The sequence below is a fragment of the Solanum pennellii genome, chromosome 11 (genome assembly GCF_001406875.1).
Source record: "Solanum pennellii chromosome 11, SPENNV200".
Taxonomy (NCBI): domain Eukaryota; kingdom Viridiplantae; phylum Streptophyta; class Magnoliopsida; order Solanales; family Solanaceae; genus Solanum; species Solanum pennellii.
The window spans coordinates 59,356,967-59,383,163 of record NC_028647.1 but is presented as its reverse complement, the minus strand read 5'-3'; the positions used below and the strand labels follow the sequence as shown (position 1 = coordinate 59,383,163).

At 31.6% G+C, this 26,197-nt stretch overlaps 3 protein-coding genes and 1 pseudogene across 3 annotated transcripts; 2 read left to right on the top strand and 2 right to left on the bottom strand.

Annotated features, from left to right (window-relative positions):
• Positions 1 to 3,743: 3,743 nt before the first annotated feature.
• LOC107004662 lies at positions 3,744 to 9,894 on the top strand. Its single transcript, XM_015202955.2, has 4 exons — positions 3,744 to 4,114; positions 4,845 to 4,981; positions 7,361 to 7,465; positions 9,038 to 9,894. The coding sequence occupies exons 1-4, from the start codon at positions 4,043 to 4,045 to the stop codon at positions 9,459 to 9,461; spliced, it is 738 nt and encodes a 245-aa protein (XP_015058441.1). The 5' UTR covers positions 3,744 to 4,042; the 3' UTR covers positions 9,462 to 9,894.
• Positions 9,895 to 10,078: 184 nt separating this feature from the next.
• Positions 10,079 to 12,017, bottom strand: LOC107004661. The gene has a single exon (XM_015202954.2). It carries the CDS (start codon positions 11,528 to 11,530, stop codon positions 10,361 to 10,363), a length of 1,170 nt encoding a protein of 389 aa, XP_015058440.1. The 5' UTR covers positions 11,531 to 12,017; the 3' UTR covers positions 10,079 to 10,360.
• Positions 12,018 to 20,774: 8,757 nt separating this feature from the next.
• LOC107003369 lies at positions 20,775 to 21,742 on the top strand (the record flags this gene model as incomplete). The annotated part of the gene is made up of 2 exons (XM_015201686.2): positions 20,775 to 21,203; positions 21,311 to 21,742. Coding segments are annotated over exons 1-2 (858 nt in total), but the record flags the coding sequence as incomplete, so codon positions are not given.
• Position 21,743: 1 nt separating this feature from the next.
• On the bottom strand, positions 21,744 to 25,524 carry LOC107004005 (annotated as a pseudogene).
• Positions 25,525 to 26,197: the final 673 nt, after the last annotated feature.

Here is a 26,197-nt window from a genome sequence, read left to right as displayed (position 1 = left end):
AGTTGACATGTGATTAACTTCAAAAACAAATTTTTTTTAAAGAAAATCGAAAAAAAATTTGCACAAATTTTACTACAAAAAATACGGATGATTATTTTTTTAGTAATTTAAAAAATAAATAAATAAATAAACAAAACATTATGAAAATCGATGTCAGTGCAGCGATTTAATTAAATTTTTTTAAAAAAAATTTAGAAAAATTATATCTTTTGAAAAAAAATGATACAAATCATTAAATTTTTAAAAAAATGGATTAAAATCGCTGCCTTGACAGTAATTTAATTTTAAAAAATATATAAAAAAATTTTTTTTGACACAAATCGCTGCCTAGACAGCGATTTGCTTTTAATATTTTTATTTTTTAAAAAAAATTTCAAATAAATAATTTTAAAAAAAATTTAAGTTAAATCGCTGCCTAGGCTGTGATTTATTAAAAAAAGATTATATTGGAAGTCGCAGGAATGGCAGCGATTTGTTAAAAAAAAAAGTTAAAAATAATTAAATTTAGCAAATCGCTGCTATTGCAGCGATTTTTGCTTTTTCTGGCGAAAATCGTTTCTCTACCAGCAATTTTGCCGTTTTAGTTAAAATAAAAATTTACATACCTTTTAAAATTTTTGTTAATATTTTATAACCTTTAGGCTCTGGACTCATACTTTCAAATTGACCAAATATTTCTGTTGTAAGCTTTTAATTTCAATTTAATTACTTCTCCACCAAAAAGATTTAGTCATGACCTTTATATGATTGTTTTTCAATCCTATGTTTAAACTTCTTTATGCATAAGTCATAATAATAAATGATCTATTATAAGTTAAATATATTATTTTAACATGATTATCTTAAGAAAAAAGTGTAATAAAATGTGTGTTTCATATGAAAGACATAAATTAATTTCTTTCTCTTCACCCTCTTTTTACATCACTACGGTTTTAGTGATAACCAAATGAACATATGAGATTTGTCCATGTTATCAATTCGACATAATAACAGGCCAAACATAATTAGAAAAAGTCTAGCATGTTATGAATAATAATGAAAAAAAGTCTACCTTAATGAAGAGTTATCATATTCGAGTGCTTTTGGGTACGAAATCATTTTTATTAGAGAACGTTTTACTCTTTAATGTAGGCGCAACTTTAGATATAGTCGGACTTTGATATCAAATATCAGATGAAAAAACAATAAAAAATATGTATATAGCATGTTACTCTCTCTATATTCCTATTGCTATTCACTATTATGTTCCACCTACTCTATGATTTCTATTTTTTATGCTATGTTTCACACTTCCTCCATAATCTTCTCCCTTTATGTCATGTTTATGACATTCTCTTTATCTAGTCATATTTGTAAATACACTTACAATAGAATAGGGAAAAAGAGAGTTTGCTCTTGTTCTCTGTATACTTTGTCTTATTTTTTGTTTCTTATTTTACTTTTAGTTTAATATTATAATACGTTATGAAGACAGATTTTATAAATTAATAAAGACATCAACGACACAAATAGCTGAATGATGAGTTTACATATAGAAAAGGAAGGACAATTAGCAGTAGTGTTCCTCATGGAGTTAATATAATATGTAACTTTTAGAGTAATTTTAATTTCAAATACCTACCTTAGAAAATAAAGATCTGATTTGATTTAATCCCTTGATTAGTCTACTACAATTCAAATGTGATTAGTAAATTTGTTTCGTTACCAATATATGCATTAATTTGAAACATAGGTTTTACAGTTGAATTTATTATTCTTGTATGCAGGTCACTGTTGACGAAGTTGCATAATCCACTGGTCCGACCTAAGTAACTATCTCTACTAGACTAATTAGGACATCTATATGTAATAAGTTGATAACCTTGCTGTAATTACTAGCCCGTCTACGGAGTATGTTCTACCTAACTATTCTGTAATTCCTTAGCATTATAAATATAATATTATCCTTGTAACCAACATAATTGAGTAATAAATTTACATAGGCTTGGGGGGGTGAGACTCATTGCACTTTGGCATAATATGTCATTGATTAAGGGTAAGATAGTGAATTCAAGTTTCATCGCACCAAGAGGATTAGACATCAAGTTAAAATTTTGGCCTAAAATTTTTAGTTCGATTCCTATCATATTATGGCCTAAAATGCTTTGATAATGATAAGAGATTGATTCAAGTCATAATTCACTATATTGATGATATGATGATGACTAAGACACAAGATTTGTCTATTTAACACCGCGCAACTCAAAAAATACACAAATATGGGCATGATGATGGAAATTACATGCAAAAGTAATTTAGAAGTTTACTGAAATAAATGCAACACCTCACAACTCTACTTTTAAAAATTTGAATCCTTCGTCGCAAGTATATGAGCTTGAATAGGGCGATGTCCTACTTGATCGTGTTTTTCAAGGTACTTTACCAAGTGTATCAAGGATATTTAACGTGATCTAGGGTCATAAGAACCTCGAACACCAAGTCAAGTTCAAAACATTTCTATTGGCTAATTTCTTGCATGAGTTCATATTAAGGTGCACTTCAATCGATCACAACTCTCAATATATAAAGTGTTAGTGGCCCATGACCTAATAAGTTAAATATCTACGAGTCTTCTATCCAAATCCATAAATTTTGCATAAATAGGAGTTTGAAGTAAAAAGTTATGTTCGTTTTAATGGAAATTGTGTGGATTGAGAAATTCAGTGAGGACACCTGCCCAATTGGTGACTCGCTGGATTACCTCACCAAAATGTCTTGAAAATCTAGTCTCTCAATATTTTGGCGATCTAAAGCCTTACTGGGTGACTCGCTGAATATTTCAACAAGGGTACCTCCAGATCGGCCGATTTTATCGACAAGATTCATTAAAGGTTGTTTTCTTTAATTTTTATGGTATTCTTACATTTTCACAAGGATATTCTTGACTTTTATCCTCAATTAAATTTCTCAAGTCTATCACATAGCCAATAATTTCCCCGTTCATGACCAACCCTTAGGGAAATCAAATTCACACGTTTAAAGTTCTCTCAAAGAAGAACCTAAGGCTCACCAGCTTCAAGCCTCCGTTCAAAGTTTCAAGTCAATCTCATCTTCTCAAGTATGTAAAGCTATTCTTAAAATGATTGACTAAGTTCGTCCTCACGTCCTGCATCTAAATTCAATCAATCAAGAGTTTTATCCTCAATTTTCGTAGAATTCTTGATATGAGTTATGTTCTTATTCCGAATTCTTAATTTTTATTTATGAGATTTCAATATTTTACACAATGACATTTTTGGGTTGCTGTTCATGCTTGTATTTCTACATGAATTCTATTTATTGAGTTTTGCTAAAAAGTCTTTGGAACTAGTATTTTCCTTACATTGATTTTGAAAATTAGAGTGAGTCCAGAGAAAGTTTAAACTACTATCTTGAGAAATATTGAGTCCAGAGAAAGTTTAAACTACTATTTTGAGAAATATTTGTGCAAATAAAGGAGAGAGTATATTACATACACCATTAAAGTGTGTTTTTCAAATTGATTTTTTTTTTGATTTCATCATCTAGTGTTCGATATTCATATTAAAATCTAATTAAATTCAAATTCGCGTTAAAAATTTTCACACAAAATCCGATGCGCTCCCTAACAAATAATATTAAATCAAAATTACCAAACTATTAATAAAGTAGAAACATTATAAAGTTTGCATATTTGAGAGACACCTTCCACCCTTTTTCCCTTTATAATATCATCAATAGATATAAACTGTAATCCCCAATTTTTGTTGTTGGGTGAGTTGGTTGGTTATGGTGAGTTACGTGGGACATCCTATATAATAGTTCTTGTATGTGGATCCGCCTTGGCTTCGTCCCTTCTCTTCGAAGCTCCATTTCCTTTTGGAATCAAGAATAATCCTAGGGAATCAATCTGATAAATTTTCTGTAATTTCATCCCTTTCCACACATATATACTGAAATCTAGTCGGTAGAGTGTATAATTATCTCTCCGTTTCTCTATTTTTTTACCATTTTCTTGACCCCTTTTCAACCCTAACTTCACCATATGGCTACAGTTGTCGAGTTTGAATCTCCACAACTCTTCAACGACATGCAAGATCTATTCATTGAACCCCAGGTAAATCGGGTTTTTTTCTTCTTTTATTAGCTATTTGTCGTTCAAGATCCAATTTTTTCTTGAAATAGTTATGTGGGTTTTGAGGATTGTGAAGTAATAGCTGCCCCCATTGTGTGTATTATAGAAGAGGGTTTGTGATTAGGGGCTATTTTTTAGTTTATTAATTGCTCGAGTGTTTAGTCTGATCCAAGATTCATTTTTTTCCCTTGAAATGATTATGGATGTTTTGATCTGTTATTGTTTTTGTTATTGTGGATAAGGGTCTTTTTCGTCTGCTATTGTAGTGGTAGATTCTTGGAAGTTTAGTTGTTTATCTGAATTAAGATTTGTGTGATGGTGAGTGTTGGAATGAAATGGATATAGAGGATGCAACTGTGAGAAAGTAAAATACGGTATCCTGGATTAGTTTGGTATTTACATGTAGTTGAGTGAAGATTTGTGTGATGGGGGAGGTTTTTGGTGACAATTGATACTTGTTGTTATTTGTACATGTTCACAGAAAGTTTTGATTGACGCACAAACTAGTTGCAGTGAAGTAGATGTTTCTATGGATAAACTTTGCTAATAGACGTTCTATATGGCCATGCTTATCTAACTTTTATCTTTTATTTTGTGAAGTTACAATAACTTGGAGTTTGTTATTTCTATATTTTTCCTGCATGGATGGTGTTTAGTCGAGATATTGGGATTGGGTACATTGGATATGGATTGATATGGGTTTTCATTTCAGAACAAAATGAAGAGCACAACTGAGGAAACATCCCGAGTTGGGTGCGAGAATAACCATCATGGGATTTGTGCTGTTTGTTTGAATAAGATAGTGCTTCAAGAAACTGCCCTTGTAAAAGGTTGCGAGCATGCCTACTGGTTTGTCTAAAGAACGATTCTCTTTTCTCTGTTTACGCCATTTTATCAGCACAGACTTGATTCGTTTCTGTTCAGTTTCCTGTTTTAGATGACCTTATCTCTTTCAATTTGTTTTTTTACGTAAATATCCAATAAGATGATATTGTAACTATTTTCGTCACAATGATCATCTCATCATATGGTAATAAATGGAGCTTAATGAATAGGATGGAGAATCACATATGTTTGCATATTTAAGCAACTATTTTTAATTGAGAAACAGTGAAAGAGGAGGAGAAGGGCGTTTATAGACTATGTAGGGTGAAAGAAAAAAGCTTGCGACTGAACCAAGTGAAGTCCATCAAAAACAAGGAAGGAAAAGTATTAATAAAATAGGCACACATTAGGTAAAGATGTCAAACATACTTTCATGAACTCTTGTATGAAGATTATTCTACTGGGTGATTTTGAGAACTCCGAGAGTTGTCCAAATTTTGGGTACCGTAGAGGTATAAAGTTTGAGGAGATTATTTGTAAGATGAGAAGGTAGAGAGCTATCGGGCCAGATAAGATCTCAGTGGAATTTTGGAAGAGTGCAAGCAAGACTGGTATTGACCAGCTGATTGGGTTGTTTAATTTCATTTTTAGGACGACAAAAAATGCTCGAGTTATGGATGTAGAGTACAATGTTTCTGGTTTACAAGAATAAGATTGATATCTAAAATTGCAATAGCTATAGGGGTATCAAGTTGCTGTGTCACAATATGAATGTTTGGGAGATGATGGTGGAGATGAGGGTGACAAGGTGTGTCTATTATCGAGAACCAATTCAATTTCATGGCGTGATGATCAGCTACATAAGCCATTCATCTCATAAGGAAATTGGTGGAGTAGTACAGGGTGATGAAGAGAGATTGTACATTTGGTCTTCATTGATCTAGAGAAACCATAAGACAAAGTCCCTAGATGGTTTTTTGAGGATGTTTGAAGGTTAGAGATGTACCTATAACATACATTAAGGCGACAAAGGATATGTACAATGGAGCCAAGAACGGGGAAACCACAGTAGGGGAGACTCGGAACACTTCTCATATGTGATGGGGTCGCACCTAGGATATAAAAGTTATCACATTTTTATTTTACCTTAGTGATGGATGAATTGATGCGACATATCTAAGGAGGGGTGTTATGGTGAATCTATAACATACATTAAGGCGACAAAGGATATGTATGATGGAGCTAAGACCTGGAAAACCATAAAGGGGGAGACTCGAAACACTTCTCATATATGATGGGGTAGCACCAAGGATAAAAAATTTATCCAATTTTTATTTTACCTTAGTGATGGATGAATTGATGCGACATATCTAAGGGTAGGTTTTATGGTGTATATTATTTGTAGATGACGTAATATTGATTGATGAGACACACGATGGATTTAACGGTAGGCTAGAGTTTTTGAGACAAACCTTGGTGTCTAGGTTGAGGTTAAGCTGGACTAAGACAAGAGTGACGTGACTCAAGACGTATATCTGGAAGTGAAGATCAATACATAAGTCTTCTCCATGGAGATTAGAATGTTTCACCAAGACTTAAAAGGTAAGTTTCATGGAGTGGTCTTAGTGGTGGACAAGATGAGGAAAGAAAGATTGAGATGGTTCGGGTATGTAAAGAGGAGATGCTCAGATGTTCTAGTGAGGAGGTGTGAGAGGTTGACCATAGTGTGTCTGAGAAAGGTGGAAGTAGAGATAGGCCAAAGAATTATTGAGGATGTGATTAGACATAAGTTCATAACATGACATACCTGCAGCTAACAGATGATACATGACTCTAGATAGAAGGATATGGAGTTTGATAATTAAGATAGAAGGGGTTAGTTGGTAGTCAAGCGTTGTCTAGTTTTCCTTATCAATATTTTTTATTATTATTACTTCCGTGGTATCTTATTCTTCGTTATTATCACATGTTCTCTTTGCTTTGATTACGACGTACTATTTGTTATTGCTATAGTTCTTTTTTCCATTATTTTCATCATGATTTTTTCACAATGTATTTACTTTTCATACCTGCTTGAAAATGTTTTACTTGAGCTGAGGGTCTATCGGAACAACTTCTCCACCTTCATGGTAGGGGTAAGGTCCGCATCCACACCACCTTCTCCAAACCCCACTTGTGGGATTACCTTGGGTACATTGTTTGTTGTTACGACTGTCATACTTCATTTATGTTCAGTTTTTACTAGACTTTATTACTATGAAACTGTTTTCTCACAGGTGTACTGATATTCTAAGTTTGAAAGTTTGCATTCTGCAGAACTTTCAAGGGTGTATTTATCTTCTTTTCTTTGTAATTACGGAAAATGTTGTTATGATAATATTATTCTCCTTGCTTTGTGTGCAGCGTGACTTGTATCCTTCGCTGGGCTACCTATAAAGAGGAACCAACATGTCCTCAGTGTAAGCATCCATTTGAGTTTCTCTACATCCATCGCTCACTTGATGGAAGGTAACTGATTAATTTTGAGTTAACTTCCTTTATTTAAATATTTGTGAAACCTCGTGATGCTAATGAACTCGGTCAGATAACTGTTATCTGATTAACACTGTTATATTTTAATGGTGAATGATATTATGAAACCATGAGCACAGTGGTGGAAAGATGTGTTCATTGATGAGATTGAGAATAGCAGAACGTTTTTTTTATAAGTTTGTGACTTGCTACGATTTTCTTAAATTTGACGTCTATTTGGATGGTTTCTATGTCTATCAAGCTTGCAGGTTAGTACCTTGTCATTGTCACATTTGCTGGATTGACATATTGATTTCAAATTCTCCAATTATGTTTCGTACCGTCCAGTTACCTTGATAACTTCACCTTTAATTTTTAAATAATTTTCTATTGTGTCTGTGCCTCGATTATCCATCGGGGGCCTGCTATCTCCACTAGACACTTGATAAATCTGTGCATCAAGGTTTAGGTAGATGAGAAGTATTCATATAGCTTAGTATCTTTATTGGTCAAACCTTGGTTCCGAACGTGTCACTCCAACTCCTCTACGACTAGGCCAGCTCCTTGGGGGGATCTAACCTTAAAATTGTGTGGTATATGAGTTGCCTTGTGCCCTTATCTTTGTTTTGGTTGTTGGGTGTTGATGCAACCTCCATATGCAAGGACTAAGGAGGGAGATTTGAAGTCTTGTGAAGCATAGCAAGAGTTTAATGTAGAGAGGTTTAGATAACTACTTGCTTTCATTATTCATGGAAAGCCTCTAAGCTATATTATTCATAACAACCAGTGAATCTGTCCTTGTTTTCTTTCGACTTGTCCCTGCAGGTTGCAAATATGATCAAAAAACACATACATTCTATTCTCTGATCTTAAAGTTGATACTTTCTTCTGGATTTCTTTCTCCAGTGGCCTCTTTAATACAAAGTTCGCTTATCAGTTATTCCATATTATTCAAACTCCCAATTTTTACCAGAACCCATCTCCCCATAGATGAATTGGGAAGGCAAATTGCCTGAACAACACAGCTACTTCATGTCATTTTTCATGGAAAGTTCCCATTATACGGTAGAGCACGTTGATTCTAAGTATCTTCCTGTCATTGGTTTACCAAGCTGAAGAGGTGTGCATCCAGTAACTATCAGATGTCTATCCTCTTCTAGTGTCTCATGAATCTCCACTGTTTCAGAATGGTACTTAAAATAATCTTGTCTCTATTCCTTGCTAATATACCTGAAAACATTGGGATCTAAATGGGAAGCAACTGTGGTAATTTCAAATCCTCCTACTTAAGAAGAATACTGTGGTGTTGTCATGATATTAACTACTTTAAAATATGCAGTTTGCTATTCAAAGTATGAATGCTGTGTTAGGTTGTATTGAGGACCAAAAGTTTTGCTAGACCTCTTTTTCCTTTCACATATTGACATAACTAATACATTGTTAGTTCCATTTTTGATAAGGGCGCTGTTTCTGTGTTTGCCATCTATGCTTCTTTTTTGGATTTTGAATTCTATTTCTAGCTGGTGACTTCTGTTCTCTTGAGTAATAATTATTTGTCCATTTTAACAGCCTTCAGGACTACATGTTTGAGGAGAGTGTTTGCCTTCTCCTCAGGGCATCATGGTTTAAACCTTTGATTGTGGAGGAAAAGACGGAGATTGATGATGACATGGATGACATGTACATGTATGATGATGCAGACGATGATTTTACAGAAGATTATTTCATTAGCAGTTCTTCAAGACTCCGTATAGGCAATAGACGATGGGGAGACAATGGATATGTCAGTGCAGGAAGGCAAGAAGCGAGGCCTGTTTATCGACCAAACCCTCAGGAATCGGGTGCTGGTTCTTCCCGCGTGCCCAATAAGGAGACTGCTGCTTCTAAAGAACTTGTTGGGCGGCGTGCCAAGAGGGCACTGAAGCGTGAAGCTGCTGATAAGGCGGCCGCCGAGAAGCACCAGCAGCGTTTGGTGAGGATGGGTCGAAAGTGAGTTCTGCTCCTGAACGACGACCCTAAAGATCTTGACTTCAGGACTCGCGCCCCTTGTACATATTTCACTTCTTTTATCTGTAAAATAATTGACACAGTAAAGATGCTGGATTTACTGGTAAATGGTATGCACCATGTTCATACCCTCTTGTCAATTCCAGATACATATAATCATTGACAAATGGAAAAGGAAGCTCCTTTTTTCCCAATAAATGTACATTGTTAGGTGAACTTCATATTTATCTTTTAGATCCTTAAGATTTAGTAATATATTCCAACTCCCATCTCTGCTTCATATGTTAAACTAGCTATAGATGGAGGATTCAAGAAGACCAACTAGCTATAGATGGAGGATTCAAGAAGACCTGTAAATTTGTCTAGTTGAATAATACAATATTGGTAGTAGTCTAACTTGCATGTTACTTTTTATCCTACATTTACCAGCTTTATGCAGATTCTTATTGTAATTTTTTCTTATACTTTTGTTGGTGTTGGTCTCTACACAAATAATAATTCTTCAATAGCATTTTAAGCTTCATATGTGGAAGGCATCCAATTGTCAATGCAGCCTTACCTCAAAAGTGGATGCCAAAAGTCTGTTGGCCTTAGCACCTTTACTTGACCAATCAATAGTCTATTGAATTGAAAATGAACAAAATTTCCCTCTAGTTCCTTCAACAATTTTCAATGGCATGACTAATTCACTTTTACATACATAACTCAGTTGCAAGAAAAACATGAATCAAAATCATATATGGAATTTTGGCTAATGAGAGCAATTCTCTTATGGGAATAACTACTATAAAGTTACTTTTGTTATGTCATTCTAAGCAGGACAGGAGAAGATGATGACCAAAACAGTGCTAAAACCAGATATTGAATACCATGATGAGACATAGTTCAAAAGAAGGCTCTGCTACCATAAAATACTCTTGAATTTTCTTTCCTGTTGTTGTTCATATCTGATGATGAGCTTCCATGATCTTTCTGATCAGCTTTATCCAAGTCCATTGGTAGTTTCATCTTTGCTAACGACTCGGTAAACTGCTGCATACTTCTCATGTACATATCCACTATCTGCTGTTGCATACCTGATTGTTCTGCATCAATCTTGATGATATTCCCTAATGGAGCTGAGAAAAGCACATGGGGTTCTTTCAATTCTTCATTTTCTTTCTTAATTGAGTCCTTTTTTTTTATATCATTGCTGTGTTTATCTGGGGAGGAATCTGCTGAGATCCTCTCATCACTTAGAGAACTTGAGGAGCTAAGGAACCAACAAGTTTGTTTAGGAGAAATATCATCTTCTGATGGATTCATTGCAGCCATTTCATAGTCATCTTGTGGCTGTTGTTGTTGATCATGATGATGATGACTGTGGAATGCAGCAAGTTGGAGAAATGAACCTCCTAAGTCAAAATATTGAGACACCATTTCTTGATTCTCTTTAACTAAACTGATCTCAGGGAACTCTATTCTTGAATACTCAACTGGATCAAGAATAGCTTGAGATGTATTTCTGTCTAGTAGCACAACTTCTGAACTTATAGAAGAAGAAGATGACGGTGAACACGAAGGATTGTTTGATACTGAAATGAGGTTGTTGGTATTCAAGAAAAGGGACAGTTTAACTATACCAGCAGGGGAATGAAACAAATCAGTTGATGAAAGGCTAAAATCTTGAGTGATTTTTCCTTTGCCAACAACTGAAGAAATAGGAACTAAAGCAAATCCCAAGAGTTGATCTTCCATCAAGGCTTTGGCTCTACTAAGCATCCAAATCTCACATTTGAGGATGGAATCAACTTGGGAAACTTTCATTGCTAAATCTTCATTGAAATCTGGATTTTTGCCACCACCATTTATGATCCTTGTTGATATAGCTTCATCAGGATTGTACGTAAGTGAAAATTTGGCGTACACATCTTGATTGTTATAGATGCAGATATTGTGAATGTTCCTAGCATGGTGGACATGAATTTCAAGAACTCCTGAGAGTTCAGATTCTGAATCTCTACTTAAATCAGGGTTGTATAGAAAACCTGTTGCTGTTTGCTTGAACGAATCCATCGAAGGAAAAAAAAATCAAGATTCTAGTTCTTCAAATCAAGAAAGAATAGATTGTTAGGTTGCTATAAGAATACATATTTCATGTTGCTTTATCTGCTTCTTTGGGAGGCAAAAATATGGTGTGTTAGTACATATAACACATTACTTAGAGTGCAAACATAGCATTGGAGGTTTGGAACTTTTATCTTTGTTCTAGGACAAGGCTAAGAGTGACTTAGAGTTGAACTACAAAAGTTTATAAACAAATGGAGGATGTGGAAGGGAAGTGAGAAGTAGGTAAATATAGCATGGGAATGGCTCATAAAGTAAGAGTTAAGTTGTGTACATTGACAAACAAAAATAATTTTATATTATCAGGTCACTCAAAAAATAACGAAAAGTAAAAAAAATAGTATTATTGACCCAGAAAAAGAAGACAAATCACTTGCTATGACATATTAAAATGTATCAATGCTGTATTTTTTAATTTCCATTATCAATGTGTAATTAAAGACCTTTGTGGTTAGCTCTTTTACAAACTTCACACATAATGAGAACTTTGTGTATCAGACTGTTCATTTTTTTTTTTTTAAATCAATGTGAGTATTATAATAGGAAGGTTTTGTTTTCAAGTAAACAACTAAAATATGGATTATTTTTCAATTTTTTCACAAAACTTCTTGTTGGTTTGATTGATTAACAAACAACTTCCAAATATATATTAGGAAATTTTGCACTTAGAAAATGGAAATACTTTTGCTAAATGGAGCATGATGATAATGATGATGAAGTGAGAAAAGAGAGTGACATTTTTCTTCCTCCACTTTTAATGTTTTCTCTATCTTTTAAAGAGTGGGTGAGAGATATTTGGTTGAGAGTGGGGTTTTGCTTTGCTTGGCATTGCAACTTCCTCAATTTGCTATTATCACCACCTATTCAAAAATGGAGGTCCCTACCATCTCCATTTCATTATTCAAAAGATCCCTTTGAATAGATTTTGTCATGTGCTAAAATTTCTTTACCTACTCTTGTTTTAACTAGGAGACTTGAGTTAATTTAGTAAATTAGGTTTTAGATTGAATTTATAACTTTTTTTTTCCTAATTAAAATTGTCATAATCAAGCAGTAGAGCCATGATGTTAGGTTAAGGTCTGGCGTATTGACAAAGCTAAAAATTTCATGAAGGGTGTTTAATCTAGGTAGAGTAACCTTTTTTTAAAAAAAAGAATAATTAGTGCATCAAAAAAATTTAAAATCAAATTATACAATATTAGTAGTTGACTTTCTTTTTTTATATTTTAAAATAACCCCTAATATACGAATTTGTGGATTTTGTTCTTGGGTTTGACATCCCACGAGTTCTTGAGAATTCTTTTATATGACTATTGTTTGTGAGTGATGACTAGATAATTAAATGGCTTTTTCAAACATAATTAAAAAGTGTTCAGGGGTGGTTCAAGCATATTAATGATCTAAAGTTAGAATCAAATCAAGGCTTTGAACTTTTAAAAAAATATTAATAATTTTTATATAATTGATTTCTTCTTAGAATCAAATCATGAATCATTGTATTCTATAGCCTCATTTGTTTGTATTTAATGGAGGTCTAAATCTATATTTAGACATTAGATCATTAAGTGTATTTATTTTCTTTCTTATAAAAAATCTCTTAATGAGTCTGAAAACATCAATTCGATTAAATCTATGAGGAAGTCTTATTTCTATTCAGACTCCTTTTCAGACACTTATTTATTTCCCCATAAAGATCAAACATAGTTCTCTCTATATATATATAAGACTGCTCTCTCTCTATCCAAGTATCAACATCTAGTAAAGAAAATCCTCTTGAATGGGTAGGATATCAAAACATTTTATAAGTAAGCATAAACATAAATGTATCCTTTAATTTAGCTTCATTTTTAATTCATGTCCTAGACTTTGATTGTGCATAGACAGATATTTGAACTTGTATAAAGTTGAACGAGTAAACACATAAATCCTCCATGTCATAATACAGCTAGGTCACCACGCATGATAATGCAAATTGCCATATAGAATGTCATGTAGGATGTGAGTAGGGGTGTCAACTGGGCGTGTTGGGCTGAAATTGGAATTATTAGGGAAAATTTCATATATGGCAAACTTAATTGATTAAATAACATTATAAGGGTATAGTTTACCTAATTACATTCTACGAGTATAGTTTAGTTATTTAGGTATCTTTAATTTTGTATATAACGTTTCTTTTGTTTTTTATTTATACAATTTTCTTTTAAAAAAAGTGGTTTGTAACTGAAGCGTTAAATAAGCTAATAATAAATTTAGATAATGCCATAATTTAAGGTAAACGTTCAAATTCATTTTTTTTCAAAAAATAAGAAGTATACAGCAATTGAAAGACAAGATAAACTTGTTTCTGCGCTTTGAAGAAGCAGCAGTTTATCTATTTTTTTTCTTTTTCTGTATATTCGAATACAGGTAATGGTTCATTGGATGAAAATTCATGTTTATTATTGCAATAATTATACAATGTTCTATTGGATTTACAAATTTGGATATATGTGTGTTCCTTAGTGTGTTGAGAATTGTATGTGTCCATAAGTAAGTGTATATAATTTTTTTTGGAGTGTTTTTCTTTTGAAAACTGGTTTCAATGTTTATCGTAAACGGCAGTATGTTGTAGCAGTAATTTCAATTTGCAGTTGTATATAAGTTTTTTTGTATACAAAAGTCGTGTTATTTAATTGTTTATAAGTATGAAATTTTAGTTTTATATCTATTTGCATTACCTTTGATATAGTTGTGTAGTATACGTTCTGTGATTTCTAATTTTACATATACAAATACTGAAGTAATGTATATGTCGAAAAAATTTATAAATTTTTTAAGATGAAAACTCATAGGATACAATTATATACTTTTTTTGAAGTAGTATTTGCATATTAGAAAGAAGATCAGTGTAAACATAAGTTTGTCATTATTTATTAATCTGATTGTATAAAAGTGTTGTATTAATTGTATATATGATTTCTGTGAATGATTTGAAATAAAATTTTGTTTGAAAGTGGACTGGTGATGAAAATCTCTGATGGGTGATTCTTGTTGTTGATCGATTTGGCAAGTTCATTAAAAGCCTTCCGACCCCACGGATAATCCATAAATCTACCTGTTTCAACCAAATCAAAGTCCAACCTATCTATTGTTGTTGTAGTAGGTTCCGCAGACATGATAATTCATGTATATAATATAGAATCCCAAACTTGTATGCATCTTCCTGATTGTCACCCCATACCTTTGCTTTAAAAGCTTCAACCAATCGACCTTTAGTGACAGGAGAATTTCCTAGAAAATACTCAGCGATGATTCTATTGGATTGATCAGTATCAAAGCAGAAGTCAGCAACATTATCAGAACAATTCAAACCAGAAATTATTGCAAACTCTCTAATTGTGAATCAAAGCGTTGTGCCATTTATATAAAAAAAAGTATTGCATTGACATAATTGCCTTCCAACTCCCTCAACATAAAACATCTAAACAATTGTGCTTGCACATTATATCGTCTCATTGTTGTCAACTGTGCAAAACACGATGATGTACATATACGATTATATTGATTTGGAGGCAGTTTATTCTGAAGCTCATTCAATGTATTGATTTGCGTATAACATTGCATGTGAATTGTCCTTTTTTCACGGTTCTTGCAAATAAATCTGACTACCTAAAAAAAACAGGGAAAAGCTACATTATTTCAATCAAGGGCTACATATAAATACATTTTTTATATACATTACAAAAAAAGTATAAATTAAATATACATTTGTAATTGTGTTTCTTTTGTATATATATACAAACTTACTTTTTTTGTATATTAGTATGTGTACATAAATATGGTACTTAAACATGTCAATATATACAACTGTCTAAATGACTTTGTATATACTACAATAATATATAAACTTAATATATACTTAACTTCAATAATTTGTATATAACTACTAAAATATACAAATTATAATCATATGTGAAATTTTCTCATCTCTATAACTAAATACAATTACTTTTTGTATATGTATACAAAAACAAAAATAATATGGAGCCTTTAATATACAATCCACTACTATCCCTATTAAAACTTAGTATATTATTCATTATACATAACTTAAAATATATATAAACTAATCAAATCTACAGACACGTACAATAATTAAAGGAATATACAAATAAATAATGGAAGATATATATAAATAACTAAAACATGTGTGTACTAAACATGCAATATACTATATACAATTACGTAGATATAAAAATTACTTAAACAAACAATTTTTTGTATATTGACACCTAAGTAACAAAAATATTGTATCTAAAGTTGTGTTTTAAGCCACTATCTCATAATTGTGATGTTCTTCAGATCCGTCAATTTCAGATGCACACTCCTCTGAATCACTGTTTAGTGCTTTCCTTTTTCTTCCTCATTGTACAATTTTAATGCCTCTAGCTTTGGCATTGTTAAGAACTTTTTGAACTGTCGTAGGGTCATATTTTTTATTTGATCTCAATTCTTCCATTGTTTGTTCATGTTGAACTTGTTTGGATTTTACCATAGACCCTACATCAACCCCAAAATCTTGAGTCAAACCCATTGAAAACGAGGGTAAATTGTCAACAAAATTGGCATGCAATGGAATACCTCTGATAATCCTCATAGATGAAGATGATTCATTCATTCTGATTTTGAAGAATTTGTAATCTAATAAGAACAATCGATTATTTCACCAAAAAAATATGAAAAAAAGTAAGAAACACAATACATACACAATTGTTGAATAAGGAAAAAAATTGTACACGACTAAATTTAGGATTACCTGCGAAAGTTGAATTCAATTTCGGGAGGGATAAATTAAATTTTTGCCAATTTGAAATTTAAAATCGGATAGAAATATTGATTATAGGAGAAAAAGGTGGAATATGAATAGGAGAGATAATATTGATTTGTATAAAATTATATAAAAAATTAAAAAAAAAAGTTTTTATACGATTGGTTTAGAAATAGGTGGTGGACCCCATTAATTATAGCCAAAAAAAAGAAATTATAATTATAGAAAGTAAATAAATTAAACTATACCCTTATTATATAATTACTTAGGGATGTTTGTCATCCCATGTAATTTTCCCATATTAAAATTGGTTGAGATAGAAGTCGGGTTGGGTCTTGACCCGCCCAAGTTTACTTTGGGCTCAAATGGGCTTAAAAACGGGTTGGGTCTTGACCCGCTCAATTTGATCCAATTAATCCCAATAATTTAACATATAGATATTTAACTTTTATAATCACAATTTGAATTTTAGCTCAATTTTTTTTAAAAAATATCAAATGGATAGATAAACCCTAAAAGCTAAATAAATAATAATTTATACCTTAAATATAGAAACATATCTTGATAAAAAGTTTTAAAACGGGTTAAAAGTAGAGATTGAATTAGGCTCAATTGAGGATTCTCTTCAAATGGGTTATGCTTGAATGGGTTGAGATTGAACCCAATTCAAATCATTTTGAGCTCAACCCTTAAAATTCTGGGCGGGTTGAGTGGGCTATCTATGTTTGGGTTCACTTTTGACACCCCTAGATGTTAGTGTCTATTTGTTTAACTTTATGCAAGATTAGGTGTCTACTTGCGCACACCAAAAATTGAGGATATAAATGTAAGTCGAAGTCAAGTTAAAGAGCGCATATCTATACTTATCTGCTTATAAAATATTTTAAAATCTTACCTTTTATCCATATTTAAAGATATCAAGATAATTTATGATGACATAGGGCATACAAAAGGTGTAAGTACTTCAAAGTGGGTAAAAACAAGAGTACAAATAAGTAATTAAGTATTTAATGAACTCTTTGGACAAATAAATTTTAGGAACTTTAATTTTGTTTAAACTTCCAAAGAGAAATTATGGAAACATTAAGCATGATGATGATATTAATTGTAGGGGTAAAATGGAAAAAGTTAATTAGTTTTATCTTATTTTAGTAAGTGATCAAAATTTGGGACAAATATTTTTAGAAAAATGATTAATTAATATGAAACATAGGGAGTAAAAATTAATTAATTGATAAAGGGTATATTAGTCAAACTACACTCTTAATTATTAATTTTCTTAAAAATTGTGCAAAATCATGCCAATCAAGAAAGGAAAAAAATATTTGACATAATTATGTATTGCTGATAACAACAACATTGCATCACTAATCAAGTTATCATTCAAACCACACAATGAGGATACACTTTTACCTAATTGAATTGAAACATGAGATATAAAAAGAAAAATTCTAAGAGATATTAATTAATTAGCTACAACCTGATGACTTTAGGAACTTCAAACTGCATGGAGCAAATTAAGCTCATATTTAGATTTATTGACATGAACCCTTAGAAATGACGAAGTAAAAAAAATACATGAACTGGATCTGCAAAATATTCATATAATAATTATTAGGGATAATGCACAAGTACCCCCTCAATCTATGCTCGAAATCTTAGAGACACAGTTATACTATACTAAGGTTCTATTACCCCCTGAACTTATTTTATTAATAATTTTCTACCCCTTTTTGACCTACGTGGCACTATCTTGTGGGCCCACTGCTGGTTGACTTTTTTTTCAATCTAGTGTCACGTAGACCCAAAAGGAGTAGAAAATTACTTATAAAATAAGTTTTGGGGGGTAATAGGACCTTAGTATAGTATAAGTGTGTCTCTGGGGTTTCGGATATAGGTTGAGGGGGTACTTGTGCATTTTCCCTAATTATTACCCTATTAAGGAAATAACTCAAACAAACAAAATAAAAAATCAAAGTTTTAACTAGAGGTGTTCATGGGTTGGTTTGAGTCGGTTATTGATCAAAATTAAAATCAAACCAATTTAATCGATTTTAAAATTATCATAACCAAACCAAACCAAATATAATGTACATTTATCGGTTTGGATATTTTTGGTTTTTGTTTGGTTTGGTTCGATTATTCGGTTATTAGCCATACATAAAAATAAAAGATATAATTTATTCAAAACGTGAAAAAAGTGACAACAATCCATTCAAACAAAAAAAATAGTTAGAATGAATGCCATTACAGAGCTGTCGATCATTGAATTCACTGAATAAAACTTAAAATTCACTATTTTGGCATTAGAAGGAAGAGACAATGACATTTTCAGTCCCACAAAGAATTTCGATACACTCATATACATGAACCAATAAGAAAAATGTTCTCACCTTGAATATTTTTTTTTCATAAGTAATTATAAATAAATTTTGATCAAACATGTATAAAATCTTTCAAAAAATTTATGAATATAAATATTATGTATGTATAATAATTAAATTTATCTATATAACTTGTTGGTTCGGTTCGATTATTTCTTTGATTATTTTTAACAATACCATAACCAAACCAAATACTATCGGTTCTTAACAATCTAAAATCAAACAAATCAAAACCCAAATTAAATCAATTTATTTAATCGATTTGATTTGATTTTTCGATTTAAATCAGTTTTTATCCAAATCATGAACACCCCTGATTTTATCTGGAAAAAAAAACACAATACTACTTAATAGGGAAAATTTCATATATGACAAACTTATTTGATTAAATAACATTATATGGGTATAGTTTACCTAATTACATTATATGGGTATAGTTTAGTTATTTTAGGTATCTTTAATTTTGTATATAAAGGTTTTTATTTTTTTTATTTATACAATTCTATTTTAAAAAGTGGTTTGTAACTGAAGCGTTAAATATGCTAACAATAAATTAAGATAATGCCACAATTTTAGGGAAACGTCCCTTTTTTTAAGCTAAACGTTCAAATTCAAAAAAAAAAAATCATACAGCAAGTGAAACAAAAATATAATTTTTTTTTGCTGTTTGTGAAACTGAAGTTCAGCAATTTTTGCAATCGAATACAGGTAAGTTTTTATTCGATGAAATTTCATGTTTATTATTACAATAACTATACAATGTTAAATTGGATTTAGAAATTGTGATTTGTGTTCGTTCGTTAGTGTGATGTGGTTTTCTAAAAAAAATTAAAATATGATTTTGTTAAGCTGAATTTGTGTTCGTTCGTTAGTGTGATGTGGTTTTTTTTTTAAAAAAATTCAAAATATGATTTTGTTAAGCTGAAATTTTGTAATATACAATTATATACTGTTCATGTAATTGTATATGTTATTCGCAGTATTTGTATATTATGTAAGCGAAAATATGTAATCAGTGTTCATAATTGTATATATTCATAAATCATGTGTTTTATTTTTGATAGAATTATATACTATTGTAGTGTGCCTCTCAAAAAAGTGACTTTTAAACTGTATAAATGTTTGTATTGCCTATTGTAAACTAAATTTGTATACTATATTAAAAATATAATGCAGTTACACTGTGGAATGTTATTCTAAAGGATGTGAATGGATAATAAAGGCCTCTAATATCAACAAATCTGGAATGTTCAGAATTCGAGCATTCAACCGAAAGCATACATGTCCTTTAAAAGATAGAGTTTATTCGCAAAGACATGTAACTAGCAATTTAATAGGAGGGATTGTGAAACCTAAATTTGTAGATCATAAACGTAAATATACACCAGCTGATATAAGAAAAGATGTTAAGATTGATCTAGGAGTTGATGTTAACTATATGATGGCTTGGAGGGCCAGGGAGAAAGCATTGAAATCTTTGAGGGGTACACCAGCTGCATCATATGCAAAGTTACCTGTGTATTTGTATATGATGGATATCACTCACCCGGGATCTCATATACGTATGAAAAAGAGTATGAATAATGAGTTCTTCTATCTATTTGTTGCATTGAATACATTTATCCAAGGATTCAATCATTGTAGACCAGTAGTCGTGGTGGATGGTAGTTATCCGAGAGGTCCATATAATGGGACATTTGTTGCAGCAAGCACGACAGATGGCGCAGGTATATATATAGATATATATGTAATAATGTATATGTATGTACGTGAATCTGTTGTATATGTACATTTAATATATGATTTTGATATCATTGTAGGACATATATTTCCACTTGCGTATGGTATTATTGATTCAGAAAATGATGCTGCGTGGACTTGGTTTTTTGAGCAACTTAAAGAAGCATACGATGAGAGGAGTAACAGGTGTGTTGTGTCTGATAGAAATGAGAGCATTATAAAGGCTGTTACAAATGTATACAATAATGTCCCACACTATGCTTGTATGTGGCATTTATGGAATAACGTTCAGAAAAAGTTTAGAAAATCTCATGAGAAGTTATCTGGTGTATTCTATACAATGGCAAAAGCTTGCACAAAGAATGAATTTGATATGTTAATGGATACTGTAGAAAAAGAAGATATAAGAGTGAAAGAGTATTTGGATTTAGCTGGATATGAAAAATGGGCTCTTTGTTATGCACAAGTACATAGAGGATGGCACATGACATCAAATATTGCTGAGAGTATAAATGCAGCACTTGTTTCAGCTAGAGAATTGCCTATTTTTGAATTTCTCGAAGAGGTAAGGCTATTATTTGGAAGGTGGAATCATGACTACAAGAAGGAGGCAACCTGCACATTCACATCATTGATTGGAAAATACCATGACATACTAGCAGATAATGAAGCATTGAGCACAAGAATGACGGTAATATTTAAGAATAAGTATATATTTAGGAGTGTTGACCAAATTTAATTGTATATTATATATTAGTATGAACATCATTTCATTTAATTGTATTTATAAATGAGCAGGTTGTACCGTCAATGGAATATGTGCACAATGTTAATGATGATGGGAGATATTTTGTAGTCTGTCTAAAAGAAAAAACTTGCACCTGTGGAAGATTTCAGTACGAGGAAATACCTTGTGAACATGCTTGGGCGGTATTGAAATGGAAGAGTCTACCACCAGATGAATATTGCTCAGATTTATACAAACCAAAGACAATGTTGAAGACATATAATATGCCTATACATCCTTTACCGGATGTAAAGGCATGGTTGATTCCGGATAGCTTTATTGTTGATGACGTATTACCTCCAAAATTTAAACGACCTCCTGGCAGGCCAAAAGGTAAGCCTCGAAAAAAAACAGCAAGAGAGTTATCGAGGATTAAGGGGAAAAATACATGTAGCACATGTGGAATGGCAGGTCACAATAGGCGTTCGTGTAGAAATAAGCCAAAAGATNTTCAGCTTCAACTTGTTTTTGTAATACAATGTTTTGCAGTGTGTTCACGCTTGGAAGAAGATGGTCTGGCAATTCATCCTGTGATTCAGTTACAACTGTTTCCTGATTTGAATCAGGCATGTATACCATTTGTATAGGCGCTGCAACTATAATAGACTCCTCTGCTTCTGCAATACGCTCGTGAGATGCAGCATTGTATATGTTATATATTACCCGACTGTTTGAGCTACTTTCAGTTTCCCTTTGGGAATTTTGCTGGGCATCCACAGTAGCATACAACACTAATTGATCTTGTGAGGCAGTGCCCCTTACATCATTCAAATTATCACCCAAAACAACTTGATCCAACAGTGGAGAATTCGGGTTTAGTTCTTGCAAGTTATCTCCCAGCTTAAACAGAAAATAATAACTTAAATATCTAACAAATTGATTATAAACCATTATAATAAATTTTAAAATGTATATAATCATTTACGGATACCTCATGATCTTTTAATGCACTTGGATGACCTATTGATTTTTTTTGTGCACCTAACTGTGAAGACTTGGTATTTGACTGATGAACACGAGTGATATGTGTTTCTTGCATGACATCTTCAAATGTACCCTGAAAAGAATGTAAACAATATAAGAAAATATGTTGTAGTATATTCTGTATAAAAATAAGTAATATGCTGATTTATAATAATTTGAGCTATACTAGTATAGTTCTTAATTATTTAATTTCAATATGTGTATAAACTGAATTAATGTGTATAAACTGAATTTAGTTATATACAATTTATTTCATTTCAATATGTGTATAGGCTGAATTAATGTATAAATATTGCAAAATAATACCTCTTGTTCTGTCAAATTTGCAGATTGACTTTGGGGTTCATGTGGAGTGTATGTGGGCTGGTGATGAACATCTCCGATGGGTGATTCTTGATCATCATCAACGACATTAACCTGAAAAATAACTATACAACTGTATTCATTAGTATATATTATATTGTATATAAAAAATTAAAACAAAAAATTTATACATGTGATACCTTGGAATTCATGGCTTCCAACACTGTTTTGAATTTGTCTTCAAGCATTTTTCTCAAATCAGCGAACTCGTCCTTGACCTATGTGAAAAAGGTGCATATTTTATTAATAATTGTATATAATCTTTTCAAATAACATATATTTGAATTGTATATTTGATTACCGATTTTTTGGATGCTTCAAATTCATCACGCGAAATTGTAACGCTTGTTGACTTCTTAATTTGCCCCATTTGTGTTCTGTCTTGTACACTTTTCTGCTCTCCATGTTTATTGTTGTGTGACGTACCTGCATCACTGTGTTTCTCAACACTGTTGATATTGATGGACTGTGATCGTGTGGCTTTGCGCGCCATTGATCTTCGTGTGTATGTCTTAATTGCCTTTGTTGAAGATTTGTTGATGGAGATGACTATAACAGATTGCTTTTTCTTTTTCCTAATCGGTGAAGAACATTCAATAACTTTTTCTTTTCCTTTTCTGCTTGTTATACTGGGCGGGTTTTGGAAATCATCATCCGGATCTGTAACTTTATTGTGATCAGTCTGCAGGCCCTGAGAAATTGATTGTTCTGTCGATGGTGGAAGTTGCAGGATTTTAATTTCCATCGCTGTTGGCTCAATATTTCTGAACTTAATCTGCATAATCATGAAAAATTATAAGTCAATATAATAAAAATGTAATATACAAATTGTAGTAAGTAAATGTATACTAACTTCAATAATTTACAAATTGTATTAAGTAAATGCATACCGGATTATCTGCATCATTAAAAATTATTTTCATGAAATAATCAAACCGAGGATGGTCGTTCTTAGTCACCCAATTGATAATCCGAGGAATGTGACTAGAAACCTTGACAGCAATCTTGTCATCAACATACGAGCAACATTCATAGAACCAAACTTGCATTGGAAGTGGAAAGCCCTGAATTCTGTAGTACTGTCCACATGGCTTTATCTTGTTGTTTATGGATTTAGCAAGTTCATTAAAAGCCTTCCGACCCCACGGATAATCCATAAATCTACCTGTTTCAACCAGATCAAAGTCCAACCTATCTATTGTTGTTGTAGTAGGTTCTGCGGACATGATAAACTCATGTATATAATATAGAATCCCAAACTTGTATGCATCTTCCTGATTGTCACCCCATACCTTTGCTTTAAAAGCTTCAGCCAAACGAGCTTTAGTGACAGGAGAATTCCCTGGAAAATACTCATCGATGATTCTATTGGGTTGATCAGTATCAAAGTAGAAGTCAGCACCATTATCAGAACAATTCAAACCAGAAATAATGGCAAATTCCCGTATTGTGAATCGAAGCGTTGTGCCATTTATATAAAAAAGTATTGCATTCACAGAACTACCTTCCAACTCCCTCAACATAATGCATCTAAACAATTGTGCTTGCACGTGACATCGTCTCATTGCTGTTAACTGTGCAAAACACGATGATGCACATATACGATTATATTGCTTTGGAGGCAGTTTATTCTGAAGCTCATTCAATGTGTTTATTTGCGTATAACATTGCATGTGAATTGTCCTTTTTTCACGGTTATTGCAAATATATCTGACTTCCTAAAAAATAAAAAAAAGTGTATGAAATAATCATAGTATATATATACAAAAAAAACAATTTTATAATAAGTCATGTACAAATTAATTTCTGTATATACATACCTACCTATATATACAAAAAAAATCAAAAAATAAGTCATTCACAGATTATTTTCTGTTTATGTATATGAACTTACCTTTTTTGTATATAGTATATACCAGCACGTATTCAATGTCTTTTATTGTATATGCACATCCAATTAGATTGCAATAAATATACATATACAAAATGCATTTTACGAATTTGTATAACAAGAGATATATGTTATTCAGGTTTTTAATTGTATATAGTATATACTAACACTTATTCAATGTTTTTTATTAATTGTATATGCATATTCAATACATTATATTCAATAATTTATATATAACTACTACAATATACAAAATTATAATCACATATGATATTTTTCCATCTATATACAATCCCTACTACCAGCTATTAAAACAGACATGTACATATCAATTTTTGTATATGTATGTAAACTTAATATATACTAACTTCAAAAATTTGTATATAACTAATAGAATATACAAATTCTAATCATATATTCAAATTTTCCATCTGTATAACTAAGTCCAATTACTATTTTGTATATATATACAAAAACCAAAAATAACATAAACATGCAATATACTATATACAATTACTCACATGGAATATACTATATACAATACTTAATTTAATAGTTTTTGTATATTGACAACTAATTAACAAAAAAATTGTATCTAAGTTTGTGTTTTAAGACACTACCTCATGATTATGAAGTTCTTCAGATCCGACAACTTCAGAAGCATTTTCCTCTGATTCAATGTTTACAGCTTTCCTCTTTCTTGTACCTTGTACAATTTTAATGCCTCTAGCTTTGACATTTTTAATAACTTGTTGAACTGCCATAGGGTCGTTTTTTTTTCTTTGATCTCAACTCTTCCATGGTTTGTTCTTGTATAAGTTGTTTTGATTTTCCCAAAGACCCTACATTAACCCCAAATTCTTGAGTTAGCCCCATTGAAAAGGATGGTAAAATGTCAACAACATTGACATGCAAAGGACTACCTCTGGTAATCCTCAAAGATGTAGACGATTCGTTCATTGTTTGACGAATTTTAGATCTATCAAGAACAAAAAAACGATTATTTCATCAAAATATATGAAAAAAAAATAAACAGAACACATATACAATTTTTAGATAAGTTAGAAAAAAAAAGAAAGAAGGTAAACAACTAAAATTAAGGAGTACTTACGAAATTGACTTCGACTTAGGGAGGGGACTTCAACTTCGGGAGGGATTACTGAAATTTTGGACAAAAATTCGAAATTCAAATCTGATATTGGAGTATTAAATGTAGGAGAAGACGTTAGAATGTGGAAAGGAGAGAGAAAATTAATTGTGAAAAGGAGAGAGAAAATTAGATTGTGTATAATTATATACAAAATTAGAAAATAAGGTTTTTATACCATTGGTTACTTAATAGGTTGTGGACCCCATTAATTATAGCAAAAAAAAAATAAACTATAATTATATAATGTAAATAAATTAAACTATACCTCTATGATATAATTAGTTATGAATATTTGCCATTTCATATAATTTTCCCTACTTAATATTATTAGAGCGGAGGCATTACATAAAAATAGTGAGATTATGAGAAAATAGTGAAAATAAATAAAAGAAGAAAACATACAAACCTATAATCCTCCCTACCTCCCACAATTTTTAAAAATTGGTTTTTCAATTTATGGGTCGAATATTTGATATTAGTTTTTTAATATCCCTTTGATAGTCATGCTTC